General features: G+C 35.6%; 1 protein-coding gene across 23 annotated transcripts in view; it reads right to left on the bottom strand.

Annotated features, from left to right (window-relative positions):
• The window catches only part of ANKS1B (ankyrin repeat and sterile alpha motif domain containing 1B), a 1111154-nt gene that overhangs the window by 375634 nt on the left and 709801 nt on the right, over window positions 1-25719 (bottom strand). For 18 of the 23 annotated variants that reach the window (XM_032346661.1, XM_032346662.1, XM_032346658.1 and 15 more), the window contains one exon: window positions 5825-5931. In XM_032346661.1, the coding sequence (XP_032202552.1) occupies window positions 5825-5931 (107 nt within the window). Of the gene's footprint in view, window positions 1-5824; window positions 6312-6510; window positions 6530-25719 lie in introns of those variants that run through there. The other 5 variants (XM_032346674.1, XM_032346675.1, XM_032346671.1 and 2 more) reach the window with 3 other exon arrangements.

Here is a 25719-nt window from a genome sequence, read left to right as displayed (position 1 = left end):
GGAGTAACTTCCAGATGGAAGAAAAGGCCTCTTCACTATCACCAGATTAAAACTGCAGCTAATGTTTTTTCTGAAAGCCATTCTTCTGAGATGGTCATCCCTGAACATGTCCTCATTTCTGACTTTGAGCTACACAAGCAATCAGCGTCCTTCCAAGGCTAATGAGGTCTACAAGAACAATTAACAACTCTGCCAGCACCAATATTGCACCCGGCAATTGAAAGAGCTCAAAATATTAAATAACAAGTCCAAAGAACATTTCTCCTAGATCCCTCATTAGACTGATTTTACAGATGAGTAAACCAAATCATAGAGAAGGAAGACAGTGGAAATGAGAAGTCTTACTTGAGTTCTGTTTCACACCACTGTGAGGCTCTTGCCTATTACATTTGTAATTAAGCTGTTGTCCAGATAAAGAATGACTCCCTCCTGGCACTGACTTTTGGATGCCAACAGATTTTAAATGCCTGTAGTTGAAATATATATATTTTATCGTTGTTGCAGAAGTGCACGTGTAATGACTGGACTAAGTTTGTAAAATGACAGCAGCACATTCATTATACCACCCACTTCAGGGCCTAGAGTGTTTCAGGAACAGGGTGGTGTGGGGAATGTGGCAGGTATTTTTTCTCTTGGACCTTTAAATCTCAGTAACTTTATAAAATTTTCTTAAGTCATTTTGAAATAAGAAATCATCTCAGGGGTTATTAGGCTTACCCTTTAGGGACAATTTATTTTCCTGCTTCACAAGTTTAACTTCTTTCTTGGGTCATGATATGTTGCTAAGACACTGAAAAGGTCATTTTATCAGGTCAACTGTAAATGGTGCTCTTATTACAGAAAAGTTATATAAAAGAGGAAAAGAAACGTAAGTACATTCGCATATAAAATGCACCACAAAAATGGAAAAGAAATTCTCAACTAAATACTTATAAGATCAATCTTCCTTCAATCTTTTGTTCAGATGGATGGCTTCCAAGAGCTCTGTGGCTCCACTCTTCAGTGTCACCCTGACCTTCAACAAGTCCTTTATGAATGCTACCCATCCAAGTGTACAAAATGCCAAATCAAATAGGGCTCCTGGAATAACTTTATTTTTTTACTCTGTAAAGGATGCATTTGGGGTATCTTAATATTGGTCAAAGCATCCTAAGCCAAGCTAGATGGCAACTGCTAGAAACACAGGAAATGCTAAAAAAAAAAAAAAAAAAAAAAAAAAAAATTGGCATAATTCCATTCTTCCCCCCTTTTGATTAGAGTTTACAAATATAACTGTCAGCTAGTTATCCTGGGTGAGGCTATGAGTCAGTCCTCCTCGGATAATAAAAACTTCTTAATTCAATTTTGGACCATAAATTTACCATAACACTGTCAGTGTTTTGTTGTTATCAGTATCTTTATATTTCTTTACTCCCTGCTATGATAGATTTTATCTCTTCCATTGCCTACTGTAATTTGTTGCTGAAAAAAACAATTGTTAGTAAGTAATATGCTGAGGGGTGGTGATTATATAAAAGGATGAGGGGCAAGATCCCTGCGAAAGAATGTATGTGTGTACCTGTGTGTGTGAGCTCATGAAGGAATGAGTGCCTAATGTGAGTGCAAATAATTTGATAGGCCTGAGAGCAACACTGTAACCTGTTAGAGGTCAAGAACTGTGTATTGTTCACTGTTACATTCTCAGTAATTAACACTGTTTCTAGCACATATGAAATGTTTAAGGATAGTTTGCTGCACGAATGAGTGAAGGGTACTAATGCTCCAGGTTCATGGGCAAAACAAGGCTTCCAATTTAAAAATGAGGTTGGATTGGGCACCTGGGTAGCTCAGTGGGTTAAGCCTCTGTCTTTGGCTCAGGTCATGGTCTCAGGGTCCTGGGACAGAGCCCCACATCGGGCTCTCTGCTCAGTGGGGAGCCTGCTTCCCCCTCTCTCTCTGTCTGCCCCTCTGCCTTCTTGGGATCTCAGTCTGTCAAATAAATAAAACCTTAAAAAATAAAAATAAAATTAAAATGAGGTTGGAGATCCATCTGTAACAGTCTACTGTGCACCCAGTTGTTATGGCGTGATGTCTATATACACAGAATTATGCTAGGAGTTGTGAGAAAGACCAGAGAATTGAATACACACAAAGTGGACTTGAAGAGTTTCTAGTCTAGTGGGAGAGACAAGAAATATACGAGCAAAAACTTAACTTCGAATTCTAGAGAGTGAATAATGGCATGCCCAATGTAATTTTTCATACCGAATACAACCACTACATAAGTGCAGAGAAAAGAGAGTCTCCAGAGGACTAGAGTCATTACGGAAAGCTACATAAACAAGGCAGGAATTGAGTTAGACATCTGAGGATTTAAAAAGAAAAAAAAAATAAGAGAGAGAGAGGGAAAGGAAAGGAAATAGCTGTCCAGGATGGGGAGAGGAGAGTACAAATAAGCAGTCATCAAGAGAAGAATAGATAGTCTGAGACTTAAAATTTAGGAAGGAGTCATCAGACTTGGAAAAAAGAGATGATGATGATAGAAACATATATAATAAGGAAGTAAAGAAGCATGTAGGTTTAGTATACTAAACACTTCATATCTAAACTCCTTGGTTAAAAAAAAAAAAAAAGTCATGTTGAAACATAGACATATTTTAGGACCTGGCAGCATCCCCAGAGGCTAGTGAGTAGCACATGCCTCACTAGGAGGAGACTGACCATATATTACTTTGGAGGGGACGAACAGGTAAGTAGGGCTTGAATAAGTCTTCAGATGAAGGATTCTGTATTGAAGGAGCCTTGGATTGCAACATAAATCTAACTCTCCCAAAGTCTTAGATGACCTGATGTAGTTTTGTAGTCATTCCTTATATTTTATCAATTTCCATTTATTATATATATTTAACGGTACAGGAAAGTCAGAACAGTGTATACAAATATCATCAAAGCAAGACCAGGTACATAAAGAATACATTTGGAATTCTGATTTTCAGATACTGAGAAAAAAAAAAAATTCGCACAGCAGTAAAATAAAGGAGAAATATTAAGAGCCTAAAGGGGAAGCAATAATTGATAGATAAACAAAAAACAAATGAAGGTCTTACTTTTCTAATCTCTCTAAGAACTGAAGTAAGAAATCTTTATTAAAGTTAATCACAGCCCTGTGGATAAATCATCCATATATTGTATTTATGTGTGAGAATATGTAGAACAGAGTTAGTAAAAAATTTTTTTAAGGCTTTCAATAAATACTTTGAAAGTCACTTATATGGATCCTTTAAAACATTCATTAATGGAATATTGATTAAATCAAAAATTAACTCTTGAGAATGTTTCCTAAATAAAGTATATCTATGCAGGGATGTAAAATGAAGTTTCAAGCAACATTAATTATATCCTTTTGATGTCTCTACTGTCTTGTTCTAAAAAGCTAATAAGACCTGCACTACATCATTGTTAATGGGAGTGTGGTGCTTGTTGCTTAGGCAACAGGATGAATAAATGCAGGTCAGAATGTGCTTCAAGAAAAAAGAAAGCTAGAATATGATACTGAGTGGAGACTAAGTAGGTCTAAAAGATTTTTCATCCTATTAATAAAATCTGTTTCTTAAACTGGGCTGATCATATTAGTGTACTTTAACTAAATTCATAATTAAATAAATCAGATTATGGAAATCAATAAATAATTTTTATAAAGGTAGAAACTAATTTTTATGATTCTAGTAGCAAATAAATAGTGTAGAACAGCATATAAAGCAATAATTAATGACACTATTTTATGGTCTGCTCGGTTTTCATAATTAACTCCACCGAATGATGATTCAAAGTTTGTTTCTTTTTTAATTAATTTTGTCTCATGAAGAAAGTATTTGATTGACTCATCTGAATTAACTTTGTTTTCTTTGTATGATTTTCTGGAAAATCATACATAAAACTTAGAACTATAAAAGTAAAGACAATAATCTATGGAGAAGCTCAGACCTTGGTTTTGTCACATATACCCAGGATTTTTGCCTCCCAGATACATTTTGGAGTACTTATACATAATTCATCCTTGAGTGTTGTTTTACGACCTCAAGATGCTTATTTTAAAACTGTTTGATTAACCTTTCAGTTTCTGGCTTTCAAAAAGTGGTTATATTTGCTCAAATGTGTCCAACATTCAGAAAATTATATTGAATTAAAATATTTGGAAGTAGCCAAATAGTCTAGAGAATCCAAAGACCTATCTAGCTTCTCATGGAACCAGAATAAATTTGGACAAGGGTTTGAGGCGTGAGAATGAGAAAGTCTTATCTCAGGCAGAGACAGAGGGAAAGAATAAAGACATCAAGATGTGCAGTAAATATAAATAGCCATGAAAAGACTTTCATTCTGTTTGATAGTTCCCCGAATTCTTAGTGTTCTCTGTTTAGAGTCCTAAGTCTGTCCTAAATCTGCTCAGTGTCCTAACACTGTCATAGCAACTGAAGAAATTTTTCTTTTTTCCTATTTCAATACCCACGATATCTCATCTGTCTAATCAATTAGTGACAGTTCTCTTCAACAGGAGAAAGGTAACAGTAACTGCATATCCCATTATAAAAAAACACATCCGTAAGAGTTCTATGTATACGGTTACTTAGGGCTCATATGTCTTACTACATCTATGTAGCTTTTTTTCAAAATCTCGTGGAGCATACACTTTTTAGGAAAAGAGGCTGAAGTTTAACAATTTGACTAATTTTTAAATCCATAATAGTCAAGTCAAGCTTGGAGAAAAATAATTTTAAATGAAAATTAAAAAAAAAAATCCTAAGTAGCTTTCACATTTTGTTATCTATTCTAGCATTAATAAGTTTCACGTGTCTGCCCCAGCATTTTATTTAGAAATAGCTATTAATTATTTTCTGCAAGACATTTGTGTGTTACATGCTTATATTATGCAGCTCTCTCTAAATTTAGGGATCAGTAATATGTGTGATGAGAACTTAAAAGCAAGGAAAGGTAATAAGGACTGTGACGTAGTTTAACAAGGGAAACTGATGAGCACAGGGGGAGGTATGTGAATGATTAGAAAGCTGTATTATGGGTCTGCACATCTCCCCACCCTCCTTCCTCACCTATATTCATCACAGGGAGAAGTTTGCACACACCGGGTTTAGACTGCATGCAGACCAGTGTTCGGAAGTACATGAATGTACTTAGTCCATCAGCCTCCCTTTCTAAATACTGACAGGTAGTTGACGGAAACGTTTGTTTCTTTTATCTGAAGTAATAAATAACACTTCAGTGCTCTTCAATCAGCATGTGTAAGTAAGTGAATGTTCTCCATAATTGACCATCTGAAGCAGTTTGCTAACAAACTAAAGGTCGTCCACATAATTTAAACTGCTTATCGAACAATTATCAGGAAAAAAATAATCCTCACACCGTAAACATAACAAATTGTCTAATTAATCACTAAATGCTGATGCTCAAATGAAAGATGTTTTAGGAATCCAGAATTAACTGAAGAGTACTATAATCTAACTGGGTATTCTGAGATGACAAATTTATAAAAATCACACAAAGAATGACAGGGAGAATATAAATGTTAATCTTCCTTCACTGCCTATAAATAGTACTCTCACCGGTTCATTCACATAATACATATGTATATGGATGCCTATAGATCTCATTTTTCAGCAAGTGTCTATATGCACACAGTAAGTTCCATCCTAAGGGCATCCGATTTTCTGATGCAGTTACATATATAAATTGACCGGTTTTGGTGCAAATCAGGCTGCCTCTGAGCCGTGTAAGACACATAAGAAGCAAAGACAGACAAAAGGCAGCTCCGTGGACACAGAGAGCATCTTACCATAAACTGTACATTGTCAAATCCATTAGCCATCAGGTGGTTCTCGTACTGAGGTAGCCCAATGCTTTCCAACCATTGTCCCACTGTTTGGACGGGGCATCTGGGTCCTGTAAGAGGATGAAGAGGGAAGCGTTTAAGCAGGGAGTAGCCGTCCACTGGGTAATAGCGGTAGTCCTGGGCTGAGAGGTGGCATTGCCACATCATGCTCCTGGGAAAGTTGCTATCAAAGGAGCCCGCCAGCTTGACAGATTAATGTTCTCAGCGAGAGAGCAAAGTCAGAAGTAAAACATAGTTTGCCAGGCAGGCTGTGGAGTATGACTTGATCCTAGCTCCACATTTCTTACATATTAATCTTTACTACCGACCAGTACGTCATACAGCCCCCAAAACCAGGCAGCAGAAGAAGGCATATCAAGCTGTCAGCTTAGGCTGGTCTGCGTTCTATGTGATTGTTGGAGTACTCCACAATAAGCAATGCACGGCCGGCAGCCAGAATTCTTTTTATCAAGTACTCCTACACTCATCAGTATGCAGCTCCATGCTCCTTGCTCCCCCTCGCTCGCTCCCCTTCATTACCCAGCCCAGGCTACACCTCGCATTTTCAATAATAGCCATCAGATAAGGCAGATTTTTTTTTTTTTTGTCTGCAAGCTGGAAGCCTGCTGCTGCTGCTTCCTCCTACACACCCATCCAAGCGTCAATCCTGAATGATGAGAGCAGTCAAAACAAATGCAGAAAATAGCAAGATTCAAAAGCAAACCAAAGTGCTTAAATCTCAATTGAATCTTCATACTGGTTATACGTTACAGGGCTATTTGTTGTGGAATTTTACGTTTCAAAAGACACCAGGAAATGCAAAGCTTTAACTATAGCTTATAGCGGAGCTCACTACAGGTTTCCTTTTTCCTCTCCTTTTCTTCTCTTTCCTTTCTTCTTTTCTAACTGCAGCACAGATAAATGTTTCCGATCTAAAGCTTTGCAGGGTTTGGAGAATAATTATTCTCTTCCTTTAACATGCTGTATGAAAATGAACCTCTCTGAAATATTTTTTTTTTCCCCTTCGGAATTACTGCAAAATACAGAAACTGCATCGCAGTCTTGAAGTCAAGATAATTCATTTCTCAATTGCAGGGCTTCTTCTAAACAAAAATATTATTAGGCACAAGAAATCCTTTTCCCCTCTGATATTTATAACCCAGTCTACCAGGGTTAGCATTCTAAATTAGCTATAAAGGTAACGTTACTGGGTAGAGATTTTTAATAAAGAAGAAGAGCCCTAACCAAAAATAATTCAAGAATAACAGATGCAAATGTGTGAGTTTTACTGAATGGCAGACAGATTGGGTAATTTATTTAATAATTGAGAGAAACCAGAGATTAATAATAGAACCCATAGAAAAAATAATAGACCATAGGACTAAATCATAAGAAAGAATAGACTCTTAAGATTGGGAGATAACTTGAAGAAGGGTTAGTCTAACCTGTCTCTTAAGGCAGAAATCCCTTATCATAGGGTGCCGAGATGTTTATCACCGAATTTATGCTTGAATACTGCCTAGAACGCAGCTCTTACTACTTATCAGGAAGACTCCACTTATTAGATATTTTACTTCCTACCTGACTCCTACTCACTTGTTCCATCTCTGCCTTTGAGGTTACACAGCCTAGGAACAGTGTCTTTTCTACATAAAGTGTTTTAAAAATCAAAGATAACTCCCATCCCCCCAGAACAGTGCCTGGCACATAAAAAGTGCTCAATAAACATTAAATAAATGAAACATTATTTTTCTTCTTTCTCCAAACCTTATCTTTCTCTTTTTAAGAACTTTGGCAGCCTCCCTGGCACACAGACATGAATCTTTAAAACATCTTGGACTCGCTCTTTCACTGCCTGACATGCAACCCCAGGTTCTAGTCCAACCTTACCAGGGTGTTTTGTATCCATTCCCTGGATTCTACTTCCTTTTTCATGTTTGTGGAATGGCCATCCACTTTGATTCTGTCATCTCATAAGACATCTAGGCCCACATGGCTGGATGCAACGATAGTATCTATATTGCTTTTCCTATCTCTGATATTTTAAAATCTATTTTATACATGGGTGTCAGACTAACCTCTCTAGGACAGTTTGGTTTTTATGCCTTGTTTCAAAACCCCTCCATGGTTTTCAGTTGGCTTCAAAATAAACTCCCATCTCCTCCTAATGAGATTTTGGGGTCTCCATGATCTTTTACAAATCATCTACATTTATTTATTTTTCCCTGACACTCCAGTCACGTGTTATTTCTGGCTGGTCTCTAAATGCATACTGCAACATACTTGGGTTGGTTTTGTTATGTCCCCACATTTCTGCCCCTTCTTTGGCTTTGGAACAGATGACATTTCCTTTAGTTTTTTGTAATCCCTCCTAACAGGAATAAATGCTTTCTTTAACTGTTTTAAATGGCATTTTTTTTACCTTCTATTAGGACAAATAAATATTTTCTAATACTATAGTTATTTGTGTATAAGACTTGTAGAACTATGTCTTGCTAATACTGCTTGTGGTAAGGATTCAGGATGTGCCTGCTAAACCAAATAATTTTCATTTCATAATCCAAACAACATAAAATTCTAGCTTCAGATTTAATATTTCATTAAAAAATTTCTATCTGAAGTCTCTGAATTTTTATTTTAAAAATGATAGGTAGGTTTTTATATAAAATTTTTAGGTCTGGATCTTTAATATCCTCATCTTCCTTTTCACTTAATTAAGATTTATTTCTGATTGGTTCTAGATCTTTCAAGAAGGTCAAAAAGTTTGCAGCAGTTAAGGAGTCAGTTTTAAGGGGCTCTGGCTGCTCAACATTACTTGTATGAGAAGTTGAAATCAAGACACTGTTTGTTCTTGGCCAGCTCTAAAGCTGGTATAAGGTGAAATTAAAGGTAAATATCAAATACAGCCTTTCCTAGGATCATATCCACACTGTTCCTCCTGATCATTATGAACTATGAGCAGGTGGATAGGCTACAAAAAGATTGTACAAACATAATAATAATGTTTTAGCTTGGTAAGGCATATGCTAAAATCTTAAAATCCTAAAATCCCATTTCGTCTCTTAAGATACATATCAGGGATCAAGTACTGCCACACACACACAGCCTAGGTATCAAATCATCTTTGTTAAGTGAATGAACTAATGACACTGGAAATGGTTTTGATAGGATTTTCATTTCTTAATAGAGAGAGAGAAAGAGATAGAAGAATTATTTCAAGGTCCAGACTGCTTTATGAAAACATAGCTTGCATACAGGCTAATATCTTGATGAACATAGAGGTACACATCCTCAACAAAATATCGGCAAACTGAATTCAGCAATATATTAAAAGGATCATTCACCATGATCAAGTGGGATGTATTCTGGGACACAATGATGGTTCAATTTCCATAAACAAATCAACATGATATACCACATTAACAAAACTAATATGATCATCTCAATAGATGCAGAAAAAGCACTTGGCAAATACAACATCTATTCACAATAAAATAAATCCGAATAAAATGGGGTTAGAGGGAACATATAGCTCAACATAATAAAGTCCATATATGACAAACCCACAGCTAACATCATACTCAATTGTGAAAAACTGAGAGCTTTTCCCATAAGATCAGAAATTAAATAAGAACATCCACTCTCACCACTTTTATTGAACATAGTACTGGGAGTCCTAGTTGCAGTACTCAGACAAGAAAAAGAAACAAAGCATTTAATTGGTAAGGAAGAAGTAAATCTATCACCATTTTCAGGTAACATGAGACTATACATATAAAAACCTTAAAGACTCCACCAAAAATCCATTAGAAGTGATAAATGAATTCAGTAAAGTTGCAAGATACAGAATTAATACCCAGAAATCAGTAGCATTTCTATACTAACAACAAAGAATTTCTCTGCTCTGAAAGAGAAATTAAGAAAGCAATTTCATTTACAATTACACCAAAAAGAATAAAATACCTAGGAATAAACTTAGTCAAGGAAGTAAAAGATATATACTCTGAACACTATAGAACACTGATGAAAGAAATTGAAGATGACAAAAACAAATGGAAAGATATTCCATACTCATAGATTAAAAGAATTAATATTGTTAAAATGTCCATATTACACAAAGTAATCTACAGATTTAATGCAATCAAAATACCAACAACATTTTTCAAAGAACTAGAACGAATAATAAAAAAATTTGTATGGAATCACACAAGACCTGAATAGCCAAAGAAATCTTGAGAAAAAAGAACATAGATGGAGGTATCACAATCCCAGATTTCAAGATATACTACAAAGTTATCATAATCAAAACAACATGGGACAGGCACAAAAACAGACACACAGATCAATGGAACAGAATAGAAAGCTTAGAAATAAACCTACAATTATATGATCGATTATTCTACAAGAAGAAGGCAAGAATATACAATGGGGAAAAGATAGTCTCTTCAACAAATGGGTGCTGGGAAAACTCAAGTGTTTACGGCACTTGAGTTGTAACATGTTCCTTTTCTCCTACACTATGTGTGGAAGAATGAAACTGGATTACTTTATTATACCATACATAAAAATAAACTTTAAATGGATTAAAGACCTAAATTTGAGGCATAAGACCATAAAACTCCTAGAAGAAAATACGGTCAGTAATCTCTTTGGTATTTGCTTTAGCAAAGTTTTTCTAGATGTGTCTCCTTAGGGAAGTGAAACAAAAACAAAAATAAACTATTGGGACTATGCTAAAATAAAGATTTTGCACAGCAAAGGAAACCATACACAAAACAAAAGGCAACTTAGTGAATGAAAGAAGATACTTGCAAATGGTATATTAATAAGGGTTAATATAAAAATATATAAAGAACTTAAACAATTCAACACTAAAAAAAATCTGTTTTAAAAATATGCAGAGGACCTGAATGACATCTTTCCAAAGAAGCCATACAGTTGGCCATAGACACATAAAAAGATGCTTAATACCACCAAACAGGAAAATGCAAATTAAAACCACAATGGGATATCACCTCACAACTTTAGAATGGCTTGTATCAAAAAGACAAGAAATAACAAGTGTTGGCAAAAACATGGAGGAAAAAGAACCCTCATACACTGTTGGTGGGAATGTAAATTGGTATAGTCACTGTGAAAAACAATATAAAGTTGTCTCAGAAAATTAAAAATAGAATTACCATAAGATCCAGTAATTCCACTACTGGGCATCTATTCAAATAAAATAAAATTACTAATTTAGAAAGATATATGCACTGCTGTGTTTACCTCAGCACTACCTACAAAAACGAAGATATGAAAGCAACCCCAATGACTACTCATAGATGAATGGATAAAGAAGATGTGGCATATAAGTGGTATGGAATATTACCCAGCCATAAGGAGGAATGAGATCTTGCCATTTGTGACAGCATGAATGGACCTATAGGGTATTATGTCAATGATATTGTAATAGTGTCATATGGTGACAAATGGTAGCTGCACTTGTGAGCATAGCATAACATACAGAGTTGTCAAATAACTATGGTGTGCACCTGAAATTAATGTAACACCGTGTGTCACTATACTTCAATTTTTTAAAAAAATATATAGGTTGGAGACAATACTAGTTACCAATCACTAGAAATCTTTGTATAGATTAAATTTAATTCTTTATTCAGTCATTCAGTTTCTGTTCAATAATTCTCATATGTCAGTGAAAAGCTATAATGCAGGAGGGAAATGGGTAGGAGAGAGTTGAGTAGGGTGAGGTGGTGAGGGAGAGAGAGGAAGAGAGAGGAAAAAGAGATCTTGAGTCAAATTGTTTGGGGTTTTGTTAAAACTATTTTCTCATGAGTCAAACGTCTAAAAGAATCCTGATTCAAGTCTGAAGATCACGTTTTTATAGTGGTTAAGTCCATTTCTCACCACAAATATTACTTGAAATACTTTATTGGAGTCTTAAAATTTTTCAAGCATAACAGTACATTATTGGGCAGACAGCTTTATTCAACTAGAACTTCTCTAAATCCCGAGAGTGAGATAAATGGAGGGAAAACATAAATTAATAGTTATTCAGAGATACTATGTCCTAGGCAGTGTGATATGGATTATGAACCCCATTTCAGATAAGGAAAACAAACTCAGAGTATGTGATGAAACCAGGAATTTTCTTTGGCACAGTCTTTAGGAAAAAAAAAAAAAATCTGGGGATGCCACTTTCAGAATGGCAATGTGAAAAGTTCCATGGACATGATTCTCCACGAAACAGATATAACTGCTGAATATCGTATAATAAAACAACCTTTTAAAGTATCTGCAAATTGTTCCAAGAACATACAGAGGATGGAACGAACTCTCCCCAGCTCAACTTGAAAGTCCACTCTGAGTGGCTGTGCCCAAGAGATGAGACTCCCTCTCAGCACCCCTCCAAAGGATATGATACCTTATCAAAAAAGGCCAGCAGCATTTCTTTTCTTCTTTTATTTTTTTAATTAATTAGTTTAAAAAAAAATGTTTTTAAGTAGGCTCCAATGCAGGGCTTTAACTCACGACCCTGAGATCAAGAGTCAGACAGACTCTTAACCGACTAAGCTACCCAGGCAACGCTGCCGGCAACATTTCTAATTCCATCTGACTCCAAGTCTCAGAGGTTAACTTCCTGATGAGTGTGCCTGAGAGGTCATGGGCTCCTTTTGTCTTCCCTGCCCCCATTTCATATGTTCCATCCCAGTTGCGACAGAGTAGGAATATTGGGGTCCTGATTGCCCTCAACCCAGCTTGCTTAGAAGAGCTGAGTTTCCAGGCCCAGAAAGGCAAGAGCTGAGAGGATGAGAAGACCCGAGGCTACCACCCTTGCCCGTTGCCCAGAACAGTGACTCAAAGATTCTGCCAAAGGGAACTAGTCATAATATGTCAGTCCATAAATAGGTCAGTCCTTAAGTGCAAGAGAGCTCTAAAGCTCTCTCCAAGAAATTGACTTTATTTGAAACAGTATGAAGAAGTTCAAGCCTAAGGGCATTGTTAAAAACAATGGAGATTTTTGTGGTAAGCAATTAAAAGGAGACTAGGACTACAGGCTAAACAGTAGGGCCGCTGGTTTTGGAGAATCAAGAAGAGACAGTTAAGAAATGCTCTCCTGGGATCAGAACAAACTTCAAATACTGGCCTCAAGAAGTACTCCTAACCAAATTTAATTGGACCAGACTCTGGAACAACTCCTATCTTAGAGAACTGTCAAAAATAAGAGCGTAATAAGCTTGCAATTAGTGGAGCCTAATATCCAGGTGTGAGACCAAAGGGGGCAGAGAGATTAACAGAAAGATTAGGGAAAGAAAACCAGAAAATTCTCCTATAACCACTGTCATACCAGGATGACTGTACATGAGCAAGGCTGTACACTTGAGTAGGTAAATACCATGAATTATATCTATAAAATGGGATATTATTTAGCAATAAAGAGAAATGAAGAGCTCATACATATTAAATTATAACTAAACCTTGAAAATATTATGTTAAATGAAAGCAGCCAGTCAAAAAAATACCATGAATTATATGATTCCATTTATATGCAGTATCTAGAATAGACAAATTTATAGAGACAGAAAGTAGATTAGTGGTTGCTTAGGGCTAGAGAAGGAGTACTGGGTGAAAAAGAGGAGTGATAGTTAATAGATGTGACATTTCTTTTGAGGTGATAAAAATGTTTTTAAATTGTCTGGGGATAGTTGCACAACGTTGTGAATATACTAAAAACTGCTGAATTGTGTACTTTAAGTGGGTGGATTGAATAATATGTAAATTATGTCTCAATAAATTTTCACTTATTGAATAACAAAAAAATAATTCTTAAAAAATTATGAGAACACAAAACACACAATTGCATATACATATAATTTATTGCTTTATATATTGATATTTTAGTGCTCTATTTTTTCTTTCTTTTCCATCATCCTTGGTTATGCCTTCCCCTAGTTACTCCATACCATCTGTGTTATCCATCCTTCCCTCAAGTTAATTCATGTTAAACTAGTGTTATCTTTACATATATTAATCCATTGTGAAATCTATCACACACACACGTACAAATACACACACTAATTGTAGGCTTTGTTTCATAAAAATAGAATCATATTACTCTTATTTTTCTGAACCTTACTTTCCTCATTCAACAAAGCCTTATGGAAATTCCACTAATTAAGTGATAAGCTATAATTTAATCTTATAAATAGCTACATAGTAGTCCACAATGTGGATATACCATTCTTTTCTCACTTTTCCGACTGATATCTCTAGATATCCCTCCATTTTCTTTTTAAAAACTTTTTATGTTGAGATAATCATAGCTTCACACGCTATTAAGAAGGCTTTACTCAATTTTTGCCACTCTGACATCTTGTATAGCTACAGTACAATATCACAATCAGGCAAATGGCATTTATAAAATCCATTGATCTTATTCAGATTTCACCAGTTTTGCATGCACTCATTTGTGTGTGCCTATGTGTTTAGTTCTACACAGTTTTATCACACATGTAGATTGTGTGACCATCACCACAGTCAAAAATAAAGACAGTACCATCATAAGGGTCCCTCCTGTAACCCTTTCATAGCCATAGCCATCTCCCCCCCACCCCGCCCCAGCTTCTTAACCTCCGGCAACTACTAATCTGTTCTCCATCTCTATCAATTTGTCACTTCAAGAATGTTATATACATGGAGTCATAGAGCATGTAACCTGTGGGATTGGCTTTTTTTTCATTCAGCGTAATTTTCTTGAAATCCATACAAGTTATTCTGAATGATCTATGAATAGATCATTGCTTTTTGTTTTAGAGTAACATTCCATGATATGGATATATCACAGTTTCTCCTGCAGAGCTTAAGTTTTTAATTTTGATGAAGTACAATTTGTCAGTTTTTACCTTTATGAATTGTTTTTGGTGTCTACCCATTATTTTTAACTTTTAAAATGGTCACTTTAAAAAATGTATCTGTTATGAATAGTCTATAACTGTAATTATGTTTTAATCTGGAATTTAAAAAACTATAGTCCAGTGGTTTGTAATTTTTTAAAAAGACTTATTTATTTATTTTAGAGAGAGAGTGAGAACAAGTGACCAGGGGAAGGGATAAAGGGAGAGAGAGAATCCTGAAGCAGACTCCCTGCTGAGGGCAGAGCCCCAGATGGGCTCAATCCTAGGACACTGAGATCTTGACCTGAGCCCAAATCAAGAGCTGGACGCTTAACCAACTGGGCCACCCAGGTGCCCCAGTGGTTTGCATTTTAATGGACAAATACAGTTTAGGATAGTGACAGTCATGTTTGATTTTAATCATTCCATCATACTTTCTATTTATATTTATGTACATTGTTGTTTCCTCATTAACCTTTTTTTAATTTTTCAAATTTTGTTGATCTGGTGACGTTCCTATTCATTCTATTTTTCTCTTTTTAACTTCTAGATTCTGTGATATTTCTCTTTTAATAGTTACTATATATATTTCATGTCTATCAAACATATACTTTTCTAGATTATTTGAAAATAAGGTATCAACTCTCTCTCCTTCCATAATTCTTTAAAACGCTTCCAGTGTGTCTACCCAACCAATGCCAATTGATTTAATTACTGTAAAGAACCAGTCATCACTGTTCCATATCCTCATAATCTTTTCCATTCAAGATTTCTCTCATTTGTTTGTGTTTTTAGAGGGCACGTATTGCATGGAGCACTGGGCGAGGTGCATAAACAATGAATTTTGGAACACACACACACACACAAAATAATAATAATAAAATAAAATAATTAAAAAAAAAAAGACCTGAGCACCTAGAGGGTCTTTGCTCCCTGCCCCATCATTGGAATGTGGGTTTCATTTGCCTTGTGGCTCCCACAGACTGCTCCAAAGACATAAACTTAAGATATAATATGATGTTGAAAACATTCACATTGTGTATGTGACTGAGCCTGGTTAAGGCCTCTTTTTAAGGTTTAAAATTTGGAAAGTGGGCACACGAATCCATTCATCTTGCTACCACTCAAGTCAAACTCCAACTGTAAGTTCCCTTTGCTGTTATTAAAACAGTCACTTACCAAAAAAAAAACAAAAACAAAAAACAAACCTCATATACTTAGAAAATATTTTGAACTGAATAAAAATAAAAATACACTGTATTAAAATTTGTAAGATGTAGTTAAAGAAATATGTAGAGAGAAATTTAAAGCATTAAATGTTCATAATAGAAATAAAGAAAATGTCAAATCAATAATCTCCGCATCCACCTTAAGAAATGTGAAAAAGAGAAAAAAATAAAACCAAAAGTAAGCAGAAAGGAGGAAATAAAGATTAGAGAAGAAAATAATGAAATGTCAATAAATAAAAATCAATGAAGAAAAATCGATGAAACTAAAAGCTTTTATTTATGATCATCAATAATTGATAAGACAACTAGTCAGGTTAACCAGAGAAAAAAGAGGAGAATACACCATTTACCAATATCAAGAATGAGAAAAATCACAGTCCTACAAAGTCTGCAGACACCTAAAAAGGATAATAAAATATTTTTAATAACTTTGTGTCAATAAATGCAACAGCTAAGGTGAAATAGACAAATTTATCGAAAGACACAATCAAAGCTCTCTCCTGAATAACTTCATAATTGAATATCTCTTACCTATTAAAGGCATTTTATTTATAGTTAATACCTTTCACAAAGAACACTCCAGGCTTCGTCAATGACTTTAATGGTGTATTCTACCAAACATATGAAGAAGAAATAATAACAGTTCTGCACAAACTCTTCCAGAATATTGAAGAGAATACTAGCCAACCCATTTTATGCATTCATAATTACTCTGATACCAAAGTCAAACAATGATATTTTGAGAAAAGAAAACTATAGACCAATATTTGTCATGGATACAGATGTAGAAATTCTTAACAAAATGTTGGGAAATAATATTCAATAACACATAAAAGATAACACAACATGACCAAGTTAGATTTATCCCAATAATATGTCATTTTTTAATATTAAAAAAACAATTAATGTATCTCACCATATTAACTAGTAAAAAAAAAGTCACATGATCATCTTAGTAGATGCATTAAAAAAATCATTTGACAAAAGCCCACAACTATTGCTCATAAAAACTCAACCAATGAGAAAGGAATTTCTCAAACCTGATAAAAGGCATCTATAAACGACTGACAGCTAGCGTTGCACTTAATTGTAAAAGACAGATGCTTTCCTGCTAAGATCAGGAAAAAAGACAAGGAAGTCCACTAATACCTCTTTCATCTAATACTGTCCTGGGGGTTCTAACCAGCACAATAAATCTGGAAAAAGAAATAAAATCCATCCAAATTAGAAAGGAAGACTTTTCTGTTAACATATGATATGATTATCTATGTATAAAATCCTAAGAGATCCATATAAAAGCTAGCAGAATAAATAATTTTATCAAGGTTGCAGAAAACAATGTACAAAAATCAATTGTATTTGTATATACCATCAATAAACATATAGAAGTTGAAATTTAAAAAAAATCATATTAAGGAATAAATCTGTCAAAAGATATTCTGGACCTATATATTTAAAATTACAACGCGTCTCTGGAAAACATCATTTAAGATCTAAATAAATGGAAAGATACACTGTATTCATGGATTGGAGGACTCAACAGTGTTAAGATGTCAGTTATTTCCAAATTTATCTGTAGATTTAATGTAGTCCCAATCAAAATTCCAGGAGACTTGTGTGTGTGTGCATGTATGTGTGTGTAAATTGTCAAGCTTCTCATAAAATTCATATGGAAACACAAAGGACCAAGAATAATCAAAATAACTTTGAAGAAAAAAGCTGGAGAAGGTATTTACTTGACTTTACTTATCTTAAAGCTAGGGTCATGGGGACTGTGGGGTATTAATGTTAAGATAGATAAACAGGTCACTGGAACAGAATAGATGATTTAGAAACAGATTGACACACAAAGAATCAACTGACTTTTGATCAAAGTAAGAGATAATTCTGTGGAGAGAGGAGAGACTTTTTAATGAATGATGCAGGAGTAACTGGAAATGTACATATACAAAAAATGGATTTCAATCCATATTTCACACCATATATAAAAATTAGCTTAGGGGCGCCTGGGTGGCTCAGTGGGTTAAAGCCCCTGCCTTCGGCTCAGGTCATGATCTCAGGGTCCTGGGATCGAGCCCTGCATCGGGCTCTCTGCTCAGTGGGGAGCCTGCTTCCTCCTCTCTCTCTGCCTGCTTCTCTGCCTACTTGTGATCCCTCTTTCTCTGTCAAATAAATAAATAAAATCTTTTAAAAAATTAGCTTAAAATGTATCATAGGCCTAAATGTAAAATCATGAAACTTCTAGAAGAAAAAATATAAGAAAATTAGGAAAATCCTGAACTTGGGTTAGGCACCAAAAGCACAATTCTAAAAGAGAAAAGGATCATTAAAACTAATCAAAAATTTAAAATAATGCTCCTTTAAAATCATTGTTAAGAGAATGAAAAGACAAAACAGTGGACTGGAAGAAAACATTTGCAAATCATACCTGGTAACAGACTGTATTGCAAATATATTAAGAACTCTCAAAATTCACCAATAAAAGATCATTTTTTAAATGGGCAAAAGATTTGAACAAACACTTCACCAGAGAAGCTATACAGATGTTGAAGAAGCACACAGAAAGACGTTCAACAACATTAGACATTAGGAAAATGGAGATTAAAACCATAATGTAATACCACTTACTAGAATGTCTAAAATTAAGAAGGCTGATCACACCAAAAGTTGACAATGATTTGGATCGATGGGCCTCTCAGACACTGTTGGTATAAATGTAAAATGCTATGACTTCTTTGGGAAATAGTTTGATAATTTCTCAAAAAGTCAAATATACATCTACTACATGGCCCAGCCATTCCACTTCTGGGTAGCCACCCAAGAGAAATGAAGGTATATGCTACAGAAACTTGGCCAACAACTCAAAACAGCCTAAATAGTCATCATCACTGAATAAATAAATTGTTGCATATTCTTACAATAGAATATTACTCAGCAACAGAATGGAACAAACAGTTGATAAATGCAACACATGGTTGAATATCAAAATAATTTTGCAGAGTAAAAGAAACCAGACTTCCCCCAAAAGACTACATTCTGTATGAGTCCATTTACATACAATTCTAGAGAAGGCAAACTTATCTCTAGTGATAGAAAACAGATCAGTGGCTACCTGGGAACAGGAGAAGGGGGGATGGGAGGAATTAAGAAGTGATAGGAAATTTTTGGCATTTATTTTATTGTGATAGACCCATTTATTTTATTGTGATGAAGGTTTCAATGTACAACCGCTTGTTGTACATCAAGCCATAGTCTTTAAATTTGTGCAGTTTGTGCAGTTTGTTGTAAATAAACTTAGCTTAAAAAGTTAAACTAATAAACTAGGGAAAGGAAATAAAGAATAATGGGGAGGGAAGTTCCTTACAGGTAGAATTGTCAGAGAATGCCTCTCTGAATAGGTGAAATTCTGACAGACTGGAATGCAGTGAGGGAGTGAGACAGTCTGAGTCTAGTAAAAGAGAATTTGAGGCAGAAAATTTAAAGGCTGATCGCTTCTATACTGTAATGGAATAGTGATACTGGGAGGGTAAATTTTACATTTAGTTTAATTTTTACATGTTCTTAACTGTTCTCACTGTATATCGCATAGTGATGAAAGGTCTAGGAGACTGAGATGAATGTGTGCTTACCCCAGGATATAGTATTAAATTAATACATGATATCAGTTTGGGCTTCTGAAGTTAAATTTCTCTTTAAAAGTAGAAGGCAATTGATATTCTGATTAATTCAGACATCTCTTAATTAGGTTCTAGTTAATTGGGGAGGAGGATACTTCATTCTATACTTTATTAATTCTTTCAGCATTGACTGATTTCTTCCACAATTATTACAGAGTACCTCTTGTTCCAAGCATTTTGCTAGGCAGTGGGGATATAGCTTTGAACCGCCCTGCACTTATGCACTTTACAGGCTAGTGGAGAAACTGATTTACCACTTAGAGAATGTCATTTGATATGAGAAGAATTAAAACTTAGAAACATGACTTCTTATTGTGACCATAGGGAGAGGAGAGATGAATTAGAAAAATCCCTTAAATGACTATAGCTTCCACAAGCAAAAGAAAAACCTACACACGATCTGCTTCAATAGGTGCTACTCAGAGGAACTGATAAAACAGATAAGGTGGGGAAAAGAATTTGGTAGAGGCTGCTGTTATCAAATGTGTTAAGTAGTCAAATGGCATGGAGGAAGGGATGGATAAAGGAGAGCCTCCTGACAAAAGTGAAAGGAAGAAGGAAGGAAGGTAGGAAGGGGAGGACGAGGAAGGAAGGAAGGAAAGAAAGAAAGAAAAAAAGAAACCCTTAAAAATGTAATAAATGCCTGTTTATCCTAGCACCAAGGAAACTGACATACAGCACATACTTTTCAAAGATTGTCTTTCCAGCAGTCTAAACCACATATAAAGGAAGGGAGCTAATATTTAATTATTTATTAATTTGTTAATTATTTATTAATGATGTGTCAGGGCTTTAAAATATCTCACTATGTAAGAAAGCAAACTCAATTTACTGTGGTCAGGTTCTAAATGGTCTACACATATTGGCTCAGGATAACCCCAGGAAGAACTCTGGTTATCATCTGCTCTTACAGAGAAGGAAAAAGCAAATACCGAAAGGTCATACCTTTTCAGAGCTGTCCAATTAGACTAGAACCCTGGTAGCCTGCCTCCAAAGCCTAAGCTCTTAGCTGCTACTCTATCCTGCTTCTCTTTTCCAGATGCACAGGATTGGAAGCTTGCGCTTTTCAGGAGGGAGAGTATTCACCCAAATCCATCCCAGCAAGTTTGTTTTAAAAGGGTTTCCCAGTTTTCCCTGTTTATTCTCCTTTCCACCCTTCATCTTGCATTCACAATTTGCATTCACAAATTCTGGCTTCTGAAGTGCAAAGCAACGAGAAAAAGTAGAAGGGAATCGTGAAAGGTGAAAGAAGGGTAAATCCTATCACTCTGATATTTTTATTTCACTCTAACAAAGGGTTTTTCGGCACTTCTAAGGGACAGCAACTTCCGTGTAGTTTCCACCTTGGGGGCCTAGCCTGTCTGTTCTGCAAAGCATGGATGCTTGTACTGTGTGTCCAGGAAGACACTGCCTCGATAGCGGGAGGCGGCGGGGTGATGAAGAGCCCTGGTCCTGGAGCCAGTCGGCCTCGGTTTGCATCTTGTCTCCTCTCCGTTGTGTAAATGTCTGTTGTTTCTATTTTTGAGAAAAACCACGGAACAGTCAAGAGAGTGCTGTTCTTCTTGGGCAAGTTTCTGGGGCTTAGCTCTTCATTGGGAAGGGGAGAGGGACATTTCACCCCACCTATTTTATGGTTTTGTTTGAAGCAGAAATGAAATAACATGTGTGAAAAGTCAGTGTGGACTATAAAGAGCTAATGATATGATAGGGATATCGTACTGCTGGTGGAATATACACTTGTGTTTTTCACTCTGTCTCTCCATCAAAGGGACTGGTCCTGAGCCATCAGTGCTTTTCCTCACAGAGTCCTCTTTGTTTTGGGAGTGAACAGTCTGCCCAAATAACTGAGGAAAGCCCATTGCACTGTAAGGTGATCAGATTCCCCAAACCTATGATGTCATTAGGGTCTTTGTCTTATGTAACATACACCAACAGCCAGGTCATCACATGCATCAAAAGGCGAAAAGAGAAGAAAGGTAGAACAAGGAATATGGTAAGAAAGGATAATTCTGATCCCCAGCTTTGCAATCAACAAAGACACTATTAGTTATTTATTCCAACATATGTCAAGTAAAGATCGGTCATTTTTGAAGAGACTGGTAAAAAAGCCCCGCTGAACTTCTGAAGAAAACGATGCCCACATTTGGGAGAGAAATATACATTCAACTAAGAACTGTAGTGTTGGAGTCCATATGAGGCTGCTTTCCAGTCTTTTATATCCCGTATTACAGGTGTAGGAGCTAGAAGTGAACAGTGCTCACTCCCATAGGATAGTGTAAGAAGGATCCTGACAAATAATTCTGTTTTTAATCAAGAATTATCATTATCTCATTTTTCCAATCCTAAATGTCCTCTGAGCTGAGAATCTTACACTTCATATCTATTTCTTTATGGAGAAAAATTGACAATGAAAATTAGCAGAAACAGAGATAATGCAATAAGAATGATATTTCTTCCACTGATAAAATGACAACCATTCTGAAATACAAAGATAGGAATGCAAAACAAAGGTGGCAGGCAACAGAAGAAGGAAAAGGATTAGTCATTTCAAGAATCATGGAATGTTGTAGGTCAACAGAGTTCTGGATCATAAAGCCAAGATTTGAATACGAAAATGCTCCAATATCATGCTTTGGTGTTTAAATGCTAAGGGAAGACAGGAGCTCAGATTAAATTTTCCCTAAGGCCTTAAATTTTATTTTGAACTAAAAACTTCTTGAAGCACTTAAGAAATACCAGCCTTTACAAAACCGATCTGACAACTTATGCGCTGGGGTATGATCTAAAATAGGAAGTGAAATTTAAGCTTAAAATGCTAAAATCTTCTGGCAGACAACAAAAAATACATATATATAGGCCATACCTGATTGGAAAAAAATAGTAATTCCGTTGATTTCATTCTCTTTTTTCCTTCTTTTAAGGCTTCTGGCAAATGTTAGAATCTTCTTTAAGAAGCTAATTACAGCATGAAGTCATTGAGGCCTCCTGCGTGCCAGTCATTGTATTAGGCCCAGGGAGGAAAGGGAAACTGTACTGCTCTCAAAGATCTTAGAAGCTAGTGGGGAGAAAATTACCATGCAGGTGATGAATGCTATAATGGATGTGTATAAGATATATAAAATGTAGAAGGAAAGAAAGGATGCTTAATTTGGCTTGGGTAGAGAGCTTATGGAAGAGTTCATTTGATTTGTGATTTGAAGATTTAGCAGGAGTTTGAGCGGCAAATAAAAGGAAGATGGTTCTGATGGTTAATTTTGTGTGTCAATTTGGGCTAAGGGATCCTCAGGGAGCTGATGAAACAATTATTTCTGGGTATGTCTGTCAGAGTGTTTCTGGAGGAGATTAGTATTTGAATCTGTAGACTGAATAAAGATCACCCTCATCAACATGTGTGGACATTATCCCAATTTGTTGAGGATCTATTAGAACAAAAAGTCAGAAGAAAGTGGTCTATCTCTTCCTGCACTCTGACCTTGGCACTCTGGGTTGTTGGGCCTTTGGACTTAGACCAGGACTTACACTGACAGACCCTGAAAGTCCTGGGCCTTTGGACTAGAACTGAATTACATACTGGCTTTCCTGGTTCTCCAATTTACAGAAAGGAGATTGTAGAATTTTTCAGTTTCCATAATCATGTGACCCAGTTCCTATAATAAATCTCCTTTTTTCTATATATCTGTGTCTGTCTGTCTGCCTACCTACCTATCATCTATCTATCTAATCTATTTTTTCTATTAATTCTGTTTCTCTGAAGAATCCTAATACAATAGCATTCCAGGCAGAGGAAATAACATAAGAGAAAACGATGTTTGAATAAAAAATGATCAAAATGATTAATTACTGTTGGAATTTCAAAAGTTATACATGCTTGCCTAAGGAGGGGAATGACACAGGAAATGTGACAAGATAGGTATGCAGGAGACAGGTAATCAAGAAACTTGTTTGCCAAGAAAAAGAGCAACTATTTTCTTTCTCAAGAGCAAAGAGATACGATCAAATTTTTGTTGCACAGACGTTATCTGGAACGATGTGAGAGACAGAATAATACAGAGAGGAAACTGGAATAGGGGGACACAAGAAACCTTTAAGGCTCTCCCTCTTATAGAGAAAATAGACAAAATGACCCAAGTAAATATTTTAAGGGACAGTCTCTAAGCAGAGGGGATTCCAAATACCCTCAGTCTCTTAGAAACTTTCAAAGTAAGCCTTGGTTTAATGGCTAAGTGAATTTCTTGTGAAAGGAACTTTGCCTGCCATCCCCCAACTGCAGAAGTTAGATATAGAAGAAGTTAGATAGAGGTTGATTCTTCCCATAGAGAAGACCTTGTCTAATTGATAGTGATGGCAAAAAATCTCTTTGGTTGCCAGAAAGACATACCCAAATTCCAAGTGTTCTGCGCATACATTACAAAGTGGTTGAAAAGGAAATGAATACATGATCTTTTTTTTCTTAAAGATGATTAACCTGAAAATTAAAGGAATTGATAATTATGAAAAGTGCTTTGAATGGTAATTGACATATAGCATGAACTGAACAAATATTAGTGAAAATAATAATAAAAACATTTGCTGTTACAATATACATTAGCTAGATATTATTAGCTATAATATGTATTTATCTACAATAAACATAATACATATGATAATATTATTAACAATAATTGACTATCCAGTCATAAACAAATTTCAAAAAATCAACTTGCTTAGTCAGTCAAGCCCTGTCTAAAATCTATGAAACTCATGATTTTGAAATAATTTTCTCAAAGAAACTACGAGTCAGATTCAATGTCTATCACTCACTAACAAATGAATTATGATTAAGTATAAAAACTGATGAGACATTTAATTCATCTACTCTTCTTAGCCTGGCAATTTTAACTATTCTGAAATCTCATGGGTAGGATAAATACCTTTTTTGAAGGAGCTCTGTTTACTTTCTTGATGAAGTCAACTGTTAAATCTATGATTTCTATAAAACAGAAGCCTCCTCTCCCCAAATATTTTTAACCTCAAGGTTAATACTTATTTCCATTTGCTACTAAAATCCTGAAAATTCAGGGTTAAAGATTTGTTTTTTGCCCCAGCAACAAAAATTGTTTTAGGTAAAATGAGATGGGTTTTGAGAGAAATTGTACCTCAAGCCTGTGTCTAATCCTTCACATTTAAGACAATCTCAGCAACCTCACATATAGAAATTTTCATTTATTTCATATAGAAGCATTGGCTGAAAATTATAATATAAATACAAAATAAAAAAAGAGTAGAACTGGCCTAGAAATGTTGAATTAACAGACCAAAACATCTTTATCTCATAATGCAAGCATACAATTACGTAATTTAAAATCAACCTTGAGATTCATAATGATACAAAGTCATGGAGGTAGAAAAAGAGCTTTCTCTTCTGTTTTCTATGTAACCCAGAGCTAAACCAGGCAATTTGTCAGGGACAGCTGTATTCACCATGTAGCACCCACTGACTTCTAATAATGACCCCAGTTTTCCCTGGGGCCCTTACCACCTCACTCACTCCCAGTTTCTTGTACACTATTTTCAGGGATGGCCACATGTGGTAGGTGGCTTGTAATATGGCTCCACTGTTCATTTTTTCCTGGTATTAATGGCTTTATGCAATTGCCTCTTGGAATAACTTGCTTCTAACCAATAGAATACCTTAACATTGCAGAGATGTCACGTCTATGGTTAGATTACAAAAATTCTGACTTCCACCTTACTAGGAAACCCTCTCCCTTGATAGCTTTGATGAAACAAGTTGCTGTGTTGAGACCCATGGCATGGAATTGAAGATAATCGCTGGTCAACAGCCATCTAGGAGCTGAGGCCCTCAGCTCAACAGCCCAAAAGGAACTGAATCTTGACCATAATCATGTCAGTGAGCTTGAAAGTGGATACCTCTTCAGTCGAATCCCCAGCTCTGGCCAACATATTAGGTTGAAGTTTTGTGAGAAAGTGTGAAGAAGAACCCAGTTAAGCCATGCCCAGATTCCTGACCACAGAAATACCACTTTGAAAAAAAAAAGTGTGATGTTTTAAGCAGCTAA

Source organism: Mustela erminea, chromosome 6 (genome assembly GCF_009829155.1).
Source record: "Mustela erminea isolate mMusErm1 chromosome 6, mMusErm1.Pri, whole genome shotgun sequence".
Lineage (NCBI taxonomy): Eukaryota > Metazoa > Chordata > Mammalia > Carnivora > Mustelidae > Mustela > Mustela erminea.
Note: the sequence above shows the minus strand (reverse complement) of the source record. Positions and strands in the feature narration are given on the sequence as shown.